This window comes from Cricetulus griseus, chromosome X, assembly GCF_003668045.3.
Source record: "Cricetulus griseus strain 17A/GY chromosome X, alternate assembly CriGri-PICRH-1.0, whole genome shotgun sequence".
Taxonomy (NCBI): domain Eukaryota; kingdom Metazoa; phylum Chordata; class Mammalia; order Rodentia; family Cricetidae; genus Cricetulus; species Cricetulus griseus.
The window spans coordinates 103,686,893-103,700,566 of NC_048604.1; the positions used below are offsets into that span (position 1 = coordinate 103,686,893).

General features: G+C 40.7%; 1 protein-coding gene across 3 annotated transcripts in view; it reads left to right on the forward strand.

The window, feature by feature from the left end:
• Window positions 1-13,674, forward strand: part of Arhgap6 (Rho GTPase activating protein 6) — a 520,326-nt gene that overhangs the window by 256,981 nt on the left and 249,671 nt on the right. For 2 of the 3 annotated variants that reach the window (XM_035449869.1, XM_027431822.2), the window contains exon 1: window positions 10,963-11,238. The exons of the other annotated variant lie outside the window; for it this stretch is intronic. Coding sequence is in view for 1 of the 2 variants with exons in the window: in XM_027431822.2 (XP_027287623.1) it covers window positions 11,194-11,238 (45 nt within the window). In the remaining variant the exon portion in view is untranslated. Of the gene's footprint in view, window positions 1-10,962; window positions 11,239-13,674 lie in introns of those variants that run through there. 3 annotated transcript variants of the gene reach the window in all.

Below are 13,674 nucleotides of genomic sequence, written 5' to 3' on the forward strand. Positions count from 1 at the left end.
CAGCCAGCTTAGCTGAACTGGCGAGCAATAGGTTCAGTGACAGACCCTGTGTTGCAAACCAAGTCAGAAAACGACGAGATGTTGTTAACCTCCATCTTCTACACACATACAAACATATGTGCCCGTTTCCCCACATGCCCTCATACATAAACATGTGTGTGTGTGTGTGTGTGTGTGTGTGTGTGTGTGTGTGTGTGTGTGTGTGTGTGTGTGTGCATTTCTCAGTGTCATTTCTCAGCTTCAAGGGAACAACACTTGAATGTCTCCAAACGATTTTCTAAGGGTTCTGGAGCAGCTTTCCTGTACCCACAAGGAACAGGAAATTCCTGGGAGTTTCTGTCATCCTGGGACATCCTATTGACTGTGGTTGGTGGGAGAAAAACTATTAAGTCAGAACTTCCTTGGCTCGAAGAGGAACAAACTCTGGGATTTCTTTATACTCTAGATCTCTCCCATCAGGATCAGACTGAGGTTGTGCTAACAATAGGCACTGTTACTGTAATTGACTTCTTCTATTTCCTACCCCTGTTTCTATCCTTTAAAGTTTCTCTTGGAAGCACATTCTTTGAAAATCACCCCCTGTCAGTCCTTGCCCTATCATGTTTCTGGGGAACCTAAGGAAATATGCAATGGCATGAGTAAGATAAAGAAATAGTTCAAGACCTTGCCTTCAGTTATCATGGAAAGAGTAAATGAAAAATGGCCTGGGTGAAATAATAGAAGCCAGCCTTCAGCCTTGGGCCACTCATGCTCGTCTAGGAAAACAGGAAAGGGGTGAAACATTGAGAGATCATAAAGATGGTAATCCACTAGGGAAATTGTGGTATAGTGCAACATCTCCAGCTATATGTCTTCCAAGCTCAGCTTAAATATTATCAGGGGAAAAGATAACAGTATGCCTTGCCTTCCTTCTCTCTGCCTACATTCTTTCCTTCCACAGAATTCGTATGTCATGCAACTCACTCATTTAAAGTAAAAAACCATCTCTACAGTCCATTTTAGAACATTTTCATGAGCAGTAAGCGGAAACATGGTGCCCTAGAGCTTATTAAGTTATAAACCACTTGAGTGCCCAGTCCTCAGTAGCCACAAAATGAACTCTTGGTTTGTGTTTATTTACTTGCTTGCATATTTCCTGTAAATAGAATCCTATAGGATGTGACCTTTGCTGCTGGGCTTCTTTCAACTACTATCAATAGCTCAAGATATATTCAAATTGTATCATGTAGCAACACCTCATGTCTTTTATGGCCAAGTAACCTTCTATTGAGTAGACAGATTTTCTTTGTCTATTCATTAGCTGATGAACATTTGAGTTGTTCATTCACTATTGTGAATAATTCTGCTATGACTATTTATGCACCAGATTTTATATGGATATGCATTTTTCAACTCTCTTGGTTATATAGTTATAATTGATAGCACAGACACAAAGTTTTCTTTCTTATCTAAAGCCAAAACCAAGTCTTCACAACTTCTACCCTTGGTTTTTGTCCAAGCTTCTCTAGAAAAAGGGACAAAAACTTTCCTTTCTTACACATGACATCCATTGAAACCATTCATCATTGTCTTCATGTCCTTCTTCAACTTTTACAGATTGACTCTCTTCTGTTCTTTTAATCATTCCAATGCAGAGAGAGTACTTATAGGAGTAAAAAAGGAGAGCTTTGAAGTTCTTACAATACCTGGTATGATGTACAAAACAGCTTACTTTTGTTCCCTAGTCTAGTGCTTTCCCGTCAGCAACAGTGAACTAGTGGTGGGTTATTTTTAATTTTCCAAGATGAGAGAAAAAAAAAAACACTTTCTAGGTACCAAGCCTCTTCAATAGATGCTAATAGGATTTTCCCTTTGGAAAATCACAAGGACTGGTCAATTCATACATTTGTCACTTCTTACCATGTTAATATTCAAAAAGACTTTGTTTCTGAAAGAGAAAAATAACACATCTTGACAACTTTGAAGAAATCATGTGGCCTGAAGACTATAGGCTGAAAACTTGATGATGCACAGGAAAATGAAGCCAGTTATTTAGTAGGCACAGAGTTCTACTGAACTGGGTTAAAATGCAATGTTCGCTGCTTTTCAGTAGCTATCGGTTGATCTGATTCTTGCTGGTTTGTCATATGCCTAGGTATATTTTTTCATCCTTTAAAACACGATATCCAGGGTTAGAATAGCTTCCAGTATTGTCTAATATTACCTTCTTGCCCTTGCACAAGTCTCTTGACCAAGGACAAGCCTTTATAATCATCATTTTCTGCGTCTCCTTACCATTTCTGTGCTTCTCAAACTGTGTTGTACATGGAGATCTTGTTTGAAATGTCAGTTCTGAGCTGATGCTTAAAGCAATTCTAATCAGTGTGTTTTGAGGACTTTCTTCACAGTAATAATTTTAAAGCCCACATCCAAATGTGTGCTGATGTCCATGGCACTGAAGGGCTTTCTTTTGATTACTAATTAGCCACTTCTGCTTGGACCCTTTGCTCTTGTACCATCTTCTGCTGAAAGGGAAGAAAATCTTAAATCTTCATGTAATATTTTTTCCATCTGTACTTTGTGTGGATGCAAAGAAAGATGACAACTAAAAGCAAAATAATGAAAACTTCTAGTCTAGATTCTGATATATTAGAGTTCCGTTCACCAAAACAATTTCTATATAAACTAGAATTTCTCAACCTCTATGCTATGGATATTTGTGGCCAGACTACCTTTTGCTATGTGTGTGAAGCTGTCTCATGAATTCACAATAGGATACTGAACAACATTCCTGGTGTCAGCACACTAGATACCAGTAGCCGCTCTCCCTGCTTTCAGGTGGCAACAGCTCTAGCTGCTTCTCCATATTACCAAATATGCCTAGGGGGAAGGGTGTGCTAATTCATTCTTGTTGGGAACCATGCTAATAAAATGAGGTCCACAACAAAAGAATTCAAGAAATCTTTGTTTCCTTTGTTTGTTTTTTGTTGCACTACAAGGCAAGAAAATGTTAAACTGTTGGTGTTCTGACCTTGTGCATTAAACATTCCTCAGGATTCTGGAATGCTCTGGCTCATCGTATTTGTTGGATTAATGAGCTCCAGATAGGTTAAGTGTCTTGGCAGGAGAGGGGCATTTTGTTTCATTCTCCTCTTTTTATTAGATGCCTGACAACAAAATTTTAATGTCGGCCTCATATGTTCTCCTTGTTATCATAAAAATAGATCTATCGTAAGATAGATTTATTGGGGGAGTACCACTACATGGGGAAATGTTTTGAAAACTATAGTCACCACAGTAACACAGTGTCACTTTTTGTGCTACTATTGGGCCTAGAAACTAAGGCATTTTTGAGGTTAAAAAATTGGTTAATTTGGGGAAATAACCAAATGCTCTACAAATGGCCAACCAATCTGTTGGCATTCCAAAAATCTTCCATGTTGTGTGGCTCCCAGGTGTCAGCTCAGTTATACTCTTTTGCAATGTGAATGTTTATACTTGGGTGGTGCAATATATACTTTACTAGGAGGAACAATGTTCTTGGTAGGAGATATACTACTCTTATGTAGAAATTCTTGAAGAGTGACCTTCTTATGGCTATGAAAGATTTCACAACCTCAGCCATCTTGGTATTGTGGGCTAGATCATTCTTTCTGATGGGAGTTTCTTTCTCTTCTTTGGCACTTCTTCCAAGTTGTAAGAGGCCATGGTAGCTCTAGGCATTGCCAAATGTCCTCTTGGTAACAAAATCCTCTTCAGTTGGGAATCACTGACCAAAGAGATAGGGTGAGAGATACTGGTAATTCAATGAATGAGTATGACTAATCATCAAACATAACAATTACTTTGAAACCTGTTTGATTACTATGCAAATTGTTTGGTGTCCAACCTTCTATTTACATTTCAACTGCACCATATGTCATGTGTACACAGCAACTGTCTTCTTGAATAAAATGAAAGTAATCATGTATTCCTCACATCAATGCAATGAAGATCCTATTTTTTGTTTCCATAAAACCCTTGATTTAGGTGCTCAATAAATAGTAGAATTAATATTATTTAGAATAATCATTCTATCACTTCTAGTGGTGTCACAATCTTGGACATTCTGTAGAGTTTGGGCACTTGAGCCACCATGACAATGAAGAAAGTTTAGGATTAGAGAAAGAAATATAATACCAATGATTTTGGCTATAAATGAAAAGTTATTTTCTTTTCATCAACTTGTGTTAGTTATATATACTAGCAGTTTTCATTGTGACTTTTCACACAAGTGCTTAAAACATTTTAATCATATTAATCCTTCTGCTGTCTCCCTCCCATTCCTGCTCATCTCCTTTTTCTTTCTACTACTTTCTGTTTTGTTTTCTACTTTTGGTTTTTCTTTCTTTGTTTCTCCTCTTCCTCCTCTTCTTTACCCAATGGGTTTAATTAGAGGTTTTTTTATTTGAGTGTGGGTGAAAGGTGATTTAAAAGAGCATGGCAACACAATAAGGAGGAGCTCACAAGACCTCAACCCTAGATAAAGAACTCTAAACTCTATAGTCAACAAGTATTGCTGAGAGTGGGAGAAATAGTCTTCTCCAGGGAAGAACACACCAATTGGTTATTGAATATTAAGTAGTAAGCCCTGGGAACATACATACAAGAACATTAAAAGACCGAGCTGGTTATAGTTGTTCATTTAGGAATATATATAATATATATATATATAATATATATATATAGAGAGAGAGAGAGAGAGAGAGAGAGAGACCATGGGCTTGAGAAAGTGTAAGGGAAGCTATAGGAGGGTTTAGAGGGAGGAAATGAAAGGGAGAAATGATATAATTTCAAAAACTAAAAATATTATAGTAGAAGAAAAATAGAGGACAAGAGCATGGGCAACTTATCAGTGCCTATACCACTAAAGAGAATGTCTCTCCCTCTTCCAGGAACCGTTGACTGCCTATAGATCCTGAGGGATGGTTTGGGTCTCATGAGCCCCTCCCCTCTATAGGGTGTTGGCAGACACAGTTTTGTGAAGATCATGGGCAGGTAATTGAAGTTGCTGTTAGTTCAAAAGTGCAATGGCCATGCCATTTCTTGATTCTCAAGCTGCAGTTTGGAAAGTCATAGCTGGAGGGATTGTGTCCTCTCCCTTTTTGATTAATGACCCTTGAATAGAACATTTATTTTAGAACCATCTCTCTGTGGGTTCTTTTAAAGGGCATTCTCCTGGGATCTCTGGCACTGAGTAGCAATTCTTCAGTGAACATATCAGATAGCAAGTACAGTAGAACCAATGGTACCTTAATGGATTCTATCGTAATAGTTGATTTACCCCAACTCTCCTTTGCTTACCTTCTCCCCTGCATTCTCGAGTCATCATGTTACTGTCCATAATTGACACAAAATTCTATGATGTTCTTTGTTCTGGTGATTGAGACCACAGACAGCACCTTGAGACTATGCCAAAGCCCTGTTCCTGTCTCTAATCTCTCCCATGTGATTGCAGCTCCAGGCAATATTCTTGGGACCATCAGGAATTCTTCAGGCACTAGTCTTGGTCCCAGATCTGCTTTTAGGCTGAGGGTTATATCTTTAACTGAGTTGTAGAAAGGAAAAGGGCCTTTTGTTCTTTGGATCCCTCCTAGGGATTTAGGAAGTGAAGTAAAGAATTGTGAATATAGAGCAAACTGATTATTCCTGAAGTGGCACATATGTTTACAATTTGCTCTTTGAGATTGCCACCCCTCCAAGTAAATTGAACTTCACCCAAATGAAATGTCCTCGATCTAAAGCATACCTAGTGTCTCATTTGTTCCTGCCTGTGAGTGGGTGAAATCAACAATGACATTGTTGATGCCAGGACCCCAGCAGAGATGGAAGGCCCTCCTTTAATTCCAGGAGACATGATTTTGGGAAAGGGCGGCATGGAGCTACTTCCTAGCTCTCCGTCCATATCCTGGGGTTTGGTTTCTTTAATTTCATTTTTTGTAGCTCTGTGAGAAAACCTAAAAGAGAGTCAACTCTAAACTATGTTCAGCCTTTATATAAACTGTGTTCAGTCTATTTATATGGCAGAGTAAATAAAGCTTTTAATTAATACAATCCATTTGGGAAACTGTGGGGCACTATCCAGTAACATTAAACTCAGGCATGCTTATAGCCCAGCAACTCTATTTCCCATGTCTTATCCTGTAAAAAGGCATGCACATGTACACATGTGGGTATGTATAAAGATACTCAAGCTATGTGGTTTTCACTAATTCTAAATTTGAATGACCATAAATGTTCATTAGTAGCCAAAATATAAACAATGGTAACCACATGCAATGGAGTGCCACACAGCAATGGGAATGATAGCCTACAGTGACATTTAACAATACAGGTGAACCTTCAAACATAGTATTGAGCAAAAGAGGCTGGATGCAATTAAACCATATACATATGCATTTACATATGTATATATAAAGTTAAGAAATGACTCTTAACATTATTGGGTACTTCGTTTCCTAAAATATGGTTGCTTTGCAACAGGTGTGATTTTGCATCCTCCTGCATCAAGGAACATTTGGAGACAGTTTTGATTGTTTTAATTAGAGGAGGACAAATAATTCTGGCGTCTAGTAGTAAAGATAGGGGTGCTGCTAAACATGCTATAGGACACATGGTTACTCCACAACAAAGAGTCCCAAAAGTCAGTGGCACTTGATTTGAGGAACTATGGTGTAAAAAGGAAGACAGGAAATGAAGTCAGTCAAAACTAGGATAGTGTTGAGGATGGAGAGATGGGTCAGTAGTTAAGAACATTTGTTTCGAAGCACCCACATGGTAAATAACAACTGTCTGTATGTCCAGTTCCAGGGTATCATGCAACTTATTCTGGCCACCATGCTGTACAGACATACATGCAGGCAAAACACCTATACACATAAAATAAAAACAAATCCTAAGACATAGGAGGATGTCTTTGGATTCAGGAAGAGGGTGTGGGTATGAATCCGAGGGGGTGGGGAATCTGGAATTAACAGCACTACATTCCTTAACTTGGATGAAAGCTAGATGCAGAAATGCTCTGTACAAATTAGTTGAGTGAGACCTTAAATGGTATTTTTTTCTGTTTCAAAATCATAAACTACTTTAAAGGGCTGGGTTGTGAGGATAATAGGATGGGAGAGTGGAAGCATTGGATTTGGGGGCAGGAAGACCCTGCTCAAGGAAATCCCATATAACAGTGATGGAGCTAAGCACACTCAAGTGTATTCTTGGCTTCTTCAAAACTCCACAGTTTAATTTGCTTTCACAAATGTAATTAAGGTTTTCCTGAGCAACAGTAATTAATCGCCTTTGAGTTTTTACCAAATGTGGAAAATTGTAACTTAATGTATAGGCAGGCAGACTGCATTTTAAGTTAAATGCTTTGGGAGACAAGATTCAGTGTTCACAGTACCACAATGTTTAGAGGCAGGAATGCACAGGCACTCTACTATTAACAGGGCACACACATTTTCTCTCGGAGATGATGCTGTTAGAGTAACTCAGAGATTATTTTTGAGTCTCCTCTGGGGAGAATTATAAATATAGAGAAATTTATTTTTAAATGGAACCAGGCCTAGGGCTATAGCTCAGGGTACAAAAGTACTTGCCTACCATGCACGAAGCCCTGGGTCCCATTCTAGTGCTACAATAAAAGCAGAAAAGGGAGCCGGGCAGTGGTGGCACATGCCTTTAATCCCAGCATTTGGGTGGCAGAGGCAGGAGAATCTCTATGAGTTTGAGGCCAGCCTGGTCTACAAAACTACACAGAGAAACCCTGTCTTTAAAAACAAAACAAAACAAAACAAACAAAAGGAATATTAGCCGAACAACCTTTAACTAATGAGTGGATTGAAGTTTGGGCCCGGTACAAATGCTTCTTGTTTTTCTTGCTCCCTCTTGTCTCCCCCATTATGCTAAATGATCAAATGTGAGCTTTGAAACCTCGTGCCACAATAAGATACAGTTCAGCTCACCCAGAGCAGATACACGGAATGGATGGATACACGGAATGCATGGAATAAACAACTGGGTTTGGAAAAGTGAATGAGGGAAGATACAAGTAGAGATTCAAGAGTAGACTTTGCAATGTACTTAAATATTAATAGTTTGTGAATTTAAATTATTACATATGGAACAGACCTCTTAGTGCTATGCATAATCTTTAAGGTCCCTTTTTGTGACTTGAGCATTAAACACATGTACTGAGATTTGAATAAGCAGATGATTTTTTTAATGAGGTGTCTTTTCTGGAGGACTAGCCATTCATCTTCTTAAATGCTTGTCCTAATCCACAAAGCCCTTCTTCTATGGGGTGTGGGAGCCATCACACTTGAGAATTTCATGGCAACTTAATAATAGCACTTAAGAAAGAAATATTCTAGAAGACACAAGTCCTGTCTAAAATATAAGCGCACAGATCGAAAAGCATGAATTCTTTTATTGCTACATTTTCAAGGTTATAATACAAGCAAATTTTGGGAGAAGACAATTTTTAAAGGAGACTTGATGAAAAGTAATGATCAAAAGACTCTGGTGAAGGGTTTTTAATCAAGCAGAAACTCAATGATTCTTGTTTATAGTAATGATAATGTAACATTCCTCAAAAATAGGGTGCTTAATTGAAACTCTGAGCTTATATGACAAAAGAAAAGTTCCTGAAGCCAGAGACTATCTTGTTTTTTTTGTTTGTTTGTTTGTTTTTGTTTGTTTGTTTGAAACAGGGCCTCACTATGTGATCTCAAATTCATGGCAATCCTCTTGCCTCAGCCTCCCAAAGTCTGAGATTACAAGCATGAGCCATCATATTCTGTTTGAGAGTTCATCTGGGTAGAAAGCAGTGACACAGAAGTCCCTAAAGCAAGCATATCACAGTTAGTCCATCTCATGTCTCATTTTTAAGCACACATCCTCCCTAGGCTGTGGCAGTTGTGAGTCTCTGAAGGGTGGGAGGTTGTAAAGTGAGGAGTAGTTCTCTACTTTCTTTGAAGACTTCCTTCTAAAGGTTGTTTTCAGCAGCACATGAGAACGAAAATAAAAGGAGAGAACTTTAGTGTGCCATTTGCCCAGCCCTGCCTGGACATGTTTGTGCAGGAAAGTCACTAAACTGAATGGGTTGAGTCTGTCCTCCCTTTACGGCAAAGGAGTGGGGGACTTGAGCAATGCAGACTGCAGAGAGAATGAGAGACACAGACAAACATCTGAATGTCTTTCTCATAAGACAGGCAACATTCTGGCTGCAGATTTCTGTTTGTGAAGAGGCTTGACTTTGAATTTATTTTATATGTTTTATGACAGTGTAAAATACGCACAGTTAAGGATATAAGTGGCACCAGTCTGCTGAACTCTATGGTGAAGTGGCTGTTTACACACAAATATGTTCCTGTAACTGTCTTACAGATCAAAACACAGATCATCTTCAGCACCCCACAACACAAATTCCTCTGTGCTTCCTTCCTAGTCTATTCTACTTTCTCCATCTCGATAATCGCTATTCTGACTTCTGTCACCATGGATCACATCTGACTATTTGTATTATTTTACTGTCTACACAGCCTGCAGATGGTTTGTATGCACCAGTTTCCAAATGTTTGGACTATTTCCATTGTGTGCAGCCATGCCTGAAAACATTATGAACACTACTGTATATGGTGTGGTCACTTAAATTATTCTCTATATATGCACAAGTGGAATTATTGGTTGAGAAGTCAGGCATCCAGTCAGCTTCAGTATAACTGTACAGTTTTCCAGATAGCTGGGCCATTGTGAGATTATCTAGTAGTAGATTCTCCAGGATTCATGCACCTTCGTGCTCACATCTCCACTGATTGTTTTAAATATGCTGCCCATTGTTTTTAGATAACTATATGTCTGTTGATGAACAGGCCTGTCCAAATGAATTTGACAGAGGCCACACCCTGCTTTCCTCTCCTTGCTTCTAGCAGAGATCTAGCAGAGACTGTTTCTATAGTTCAATGTAGCAGGACACTGTAGCACTAGCAGAAGTCATCCACAATTCCACTTTCCACATCACAGCTACCCATCTGGGGGCCTGGATTGGTGGCTTTCATGTGTCTGGAGTCCCCACTCTGTCCCCAGAACCTCTCCCACCTCTGGCTTTGTCTGCTTTTCTCTCTGAGGAAACTTGGTGACTTTTTTTTAACGAGGTGTTTTAAAGGACACGTTTCCATGGAGGGATTTTAGAGCAGAAGCCGATTGTATGAGTTATTGTGCAGTTCCAGTGTGTGCTAGAAACGAGTTGATTTACCTGGCAGTGTTTGCTATTAGTGTTCCTCTTTTATTTCTAAATCTTTGCAGATCTGTTTCCCTATTGGCACCTAAGAATCAAAACAGAAGGTAGCTAGCTCCTTGTTCAATGCTGCCCCTTATCCTACAGCATATGCTCAGATCCAGCGGAGGTGCATGCTCACTCCTGTTCTAACAAATTCTCTAGGACTCACTCTCCGGGCTTCTCTACACTGCCTGGCTAGTGCAAACTCCCTTAGCCTTTCTGGCCCAGCCTCCAAATCATCTTCCTAGCATCAACAAGTCCCAGAGACAGTATTGCTTAGATCGTGAGATCTCTGAGGGTCCCAGCAGTTTGAGGCTTAGATCGAGTCTTTCCAAAACCCTCAACTCCCTTGAGACTGGTGGGAATCGCTTTCCAGCAACAGGCGCCCAGCTCCTTCAAAGTTAATCAAAATTAATCTCTCTTGGAAACCTAAGAGCTTCGCTGCGCAGGTGTTGAAGCCCCAGCCTTGAATGTCAGGTCTAGGGGGACGAGGGAGGAGCCAAGTTCTAGGAGGCGGGACATCGGCCAGCCTGACACCTGTCTTTGGGCCACCTCAGTGGCTACAGCCTCCAACAGTTCGCAGTGGCCACTGCCTCAGCAGGGACCCGCCAGGAGCGGAAGGAATTGAACGCCCGCCCATCTCATCAGACTTGGCCGCTCCCTCCTACCCCTCCTCCTCGCCCTCCCCCAGCTCGCTGCCTCCTCCTCCCGGTCCCCACAGGCTCTGCCTCGGGACTTGGTGCCAGCGACTCTCTGAGCCAAGCTCGGGCTCAGTGCGCACAGAGCACAGCAGGGCTGACGCCCAGGGCTTGCTCTGAGATGGCAGTGAAGTTAGGAGACCTCTGAAAGACACTGCGACCCTAGGCTGAGCTGGAGAGCCTTTTGCTCCTCCAGGCAGGGACATGGGGGACCCGTCCTACAGCGAGAAGCCGCGACTGCACTACGCGGTAAGTGAGTGTCCCGGCAGGCGCGGAGACGAAAGGGGGCGCCACTTGGCTGGCGAAAAGAGGGACTGTGTGGAGGTGATGGGATCCCTAGCTCTCTAGAGGTCTTTTGGCTGGGGAATCGGGTGTGCCAGGTACCTCACCCGAAAGAGCCACCTGCTCCAGAACTCAGCCATGCTCCTCAAAATCCCCGAGTAAAGGAGTCCATGCACTCAGTGTCCCTGTTCCCTTGACTTGAACAGTGGTCACTGAGTCCACTACCTGGGGCTGGACCCCATAGCTACCTTGCTGCTTAGGGCTAAGATTTAGGACTTCTGGGGTTTGGCCAGCTTTTGGACAAATATTATGGAAGGAGTAGAATTGAGCTAGATAGAAGTGAAGGGTATCCATTGATCTGGATGTGTGGCCAGCAGAGTTGCTGGAGAAATGTCGCAGGGAGCTTTGAGTGCACCGAGTTTATTCCTTGGAAGGAGTTTGTACATTTCCTTGGGAGTTTGCAAAGGGACAGAAGATTGCCAGCTATCTACTTAATCCAAGGGCTTACCAGGGAGTCCTTTGGTGGACCTTTCTTTACCTTCTGGTGACCTCTCTTCTCTCTGTTGACTTCAATGTCCCATAAATATTTATTGGGGACTTATTTTGTGCTGGGCATTGTGTTAGGCGCTGCGGGTACCTACGGAATATATGCAATATACAGAAAGCTTCTGGAACTTGTGTCCTTTGAAGGAGTCAAGGTTTCACGTTAATGGCTAACCAAACAAGATCCTAGATTAGGCTTTTTTTTTTTTTTTTGAGAGAGAGAGAGAAAAAGAAAAGAAGGCAAGAAGGGAGAAAAAGATATTTGAGGAATGAGCACTACTTTTGAGGATTGCCAGGAGGGTGACAAGCAGCAGATTTTGGACATTTTATTTTCAACTTTGAAGGTGTGTAGTTTGGAGATGAGGCATCACTATTGTTCTGTTGTCTGCTAGTTTACTGAGCTTCCTTTGACATGTTTTTCACTGTGGAGATGGAGCACTCTGACTGCCAATTTGAAAAACTGGAGAGAAACAGACAAGACAAAGAGCTGACAAGAAAAAATCAATATTTATAGTAAGGCAAAGGCTGTCTGGAATTCACATTCTCCCAATCCCCTCCCTCCATTAAAACTGTATTTTTTATTTTAAGGAAGAATTTGATATGGACAGGAGTGGTAAGCTCAGAGGTCCAGGAGGTGCCTGGGTTGGTTCTGAATCAGCCACGGGGGCAAATTGAGAGCACCACTTGAATGTCACTTTCTTTCACTGGGAAGGTGAGGCTATGAGCTAGGAAACTGTTAAGTTTCTTTCCTAGACTGGTGTTCATAGAACAAGAAACAGCTCTTTCTCTGGCTTAGAGTTGTTTGTCTGGAAAAGTCAAGTGAGACTTGTGCAGTTACTGATGCTTGTTCCTATCTGCAGAGACACTGGTGGCTCCAGGATTGACCTTTTAAAGTGGTCTCAAGGCTAATCAGGTTTCTGTAATGGTTGCTATTCTGTGCCATTTGTGCTCTTTCATCATCTGCCTTCACCATATTCTCCAGGAGCTATGTCCTGGTGTCTTTTGGTTTGTGACTCCAGGTCGTTTATAGCTCCTCCTTAGTTAGAGAGTGGGAGGGGGAGGACAGGTGGTAACTGAATCCTTACTTAAAAACCCATGTGCCCATTTAATGAATGCCCATTTATTGTCCACATATACAAATACATTAATACCACCCAAAAATTATATTATTTTAATTCAGCTCTCCTAAAATGATAAATTCACAGTCAAGCTCATGGTAATATTTGCTGCTAGGCTCTGAATATTTGCTGGTAAATAGCTTAGGCCATCATGCACATACATTTTGTATTAAAACTGAAAATGGGAATATTTTAGAGGGAATTTCTGAAAGAAAACACGTGGGCTCTCTGAATATTTCTATATATCCTTTATAATGATAAAGCAGTGTGTTCCACAGCTTTGGATCCCCCATAGGTGGGGTTTGAAGTACAACCTATTGTTTTCACATTAGCAAGACCCTTCAGGGCTTAAGACTCATTGCTGAACTCTGTCTACCTCAGTCATTTGGGTTTTTAATAATTTGGGGCTTGTGTTGTATTTCAACACAAATATTCCACTTGATTTGTTCTATGTGGTTTGGCTGTACTATGGTCTTCCTGGAAAAGAATTCCCATCTATGGGTCTTTAGTACTTCTTCACTGCCCTGAAAAATAAAACCCAGCGATAAATAGTTAATATTCTTTCTTCAAAGCTTTTTATTTCCTGTCCAAAATAAGACTATATATACTAAACAAGTGCTTACCCTTTATTCACTCAAAAAAAAAAAAACATATGTGAAGTGCCTATTGTGAGTTAGGTATTAGAACAATTTCCCAGACATTGGACATTTCATTCACCTCTTAAGATCCACTTTAAACATCA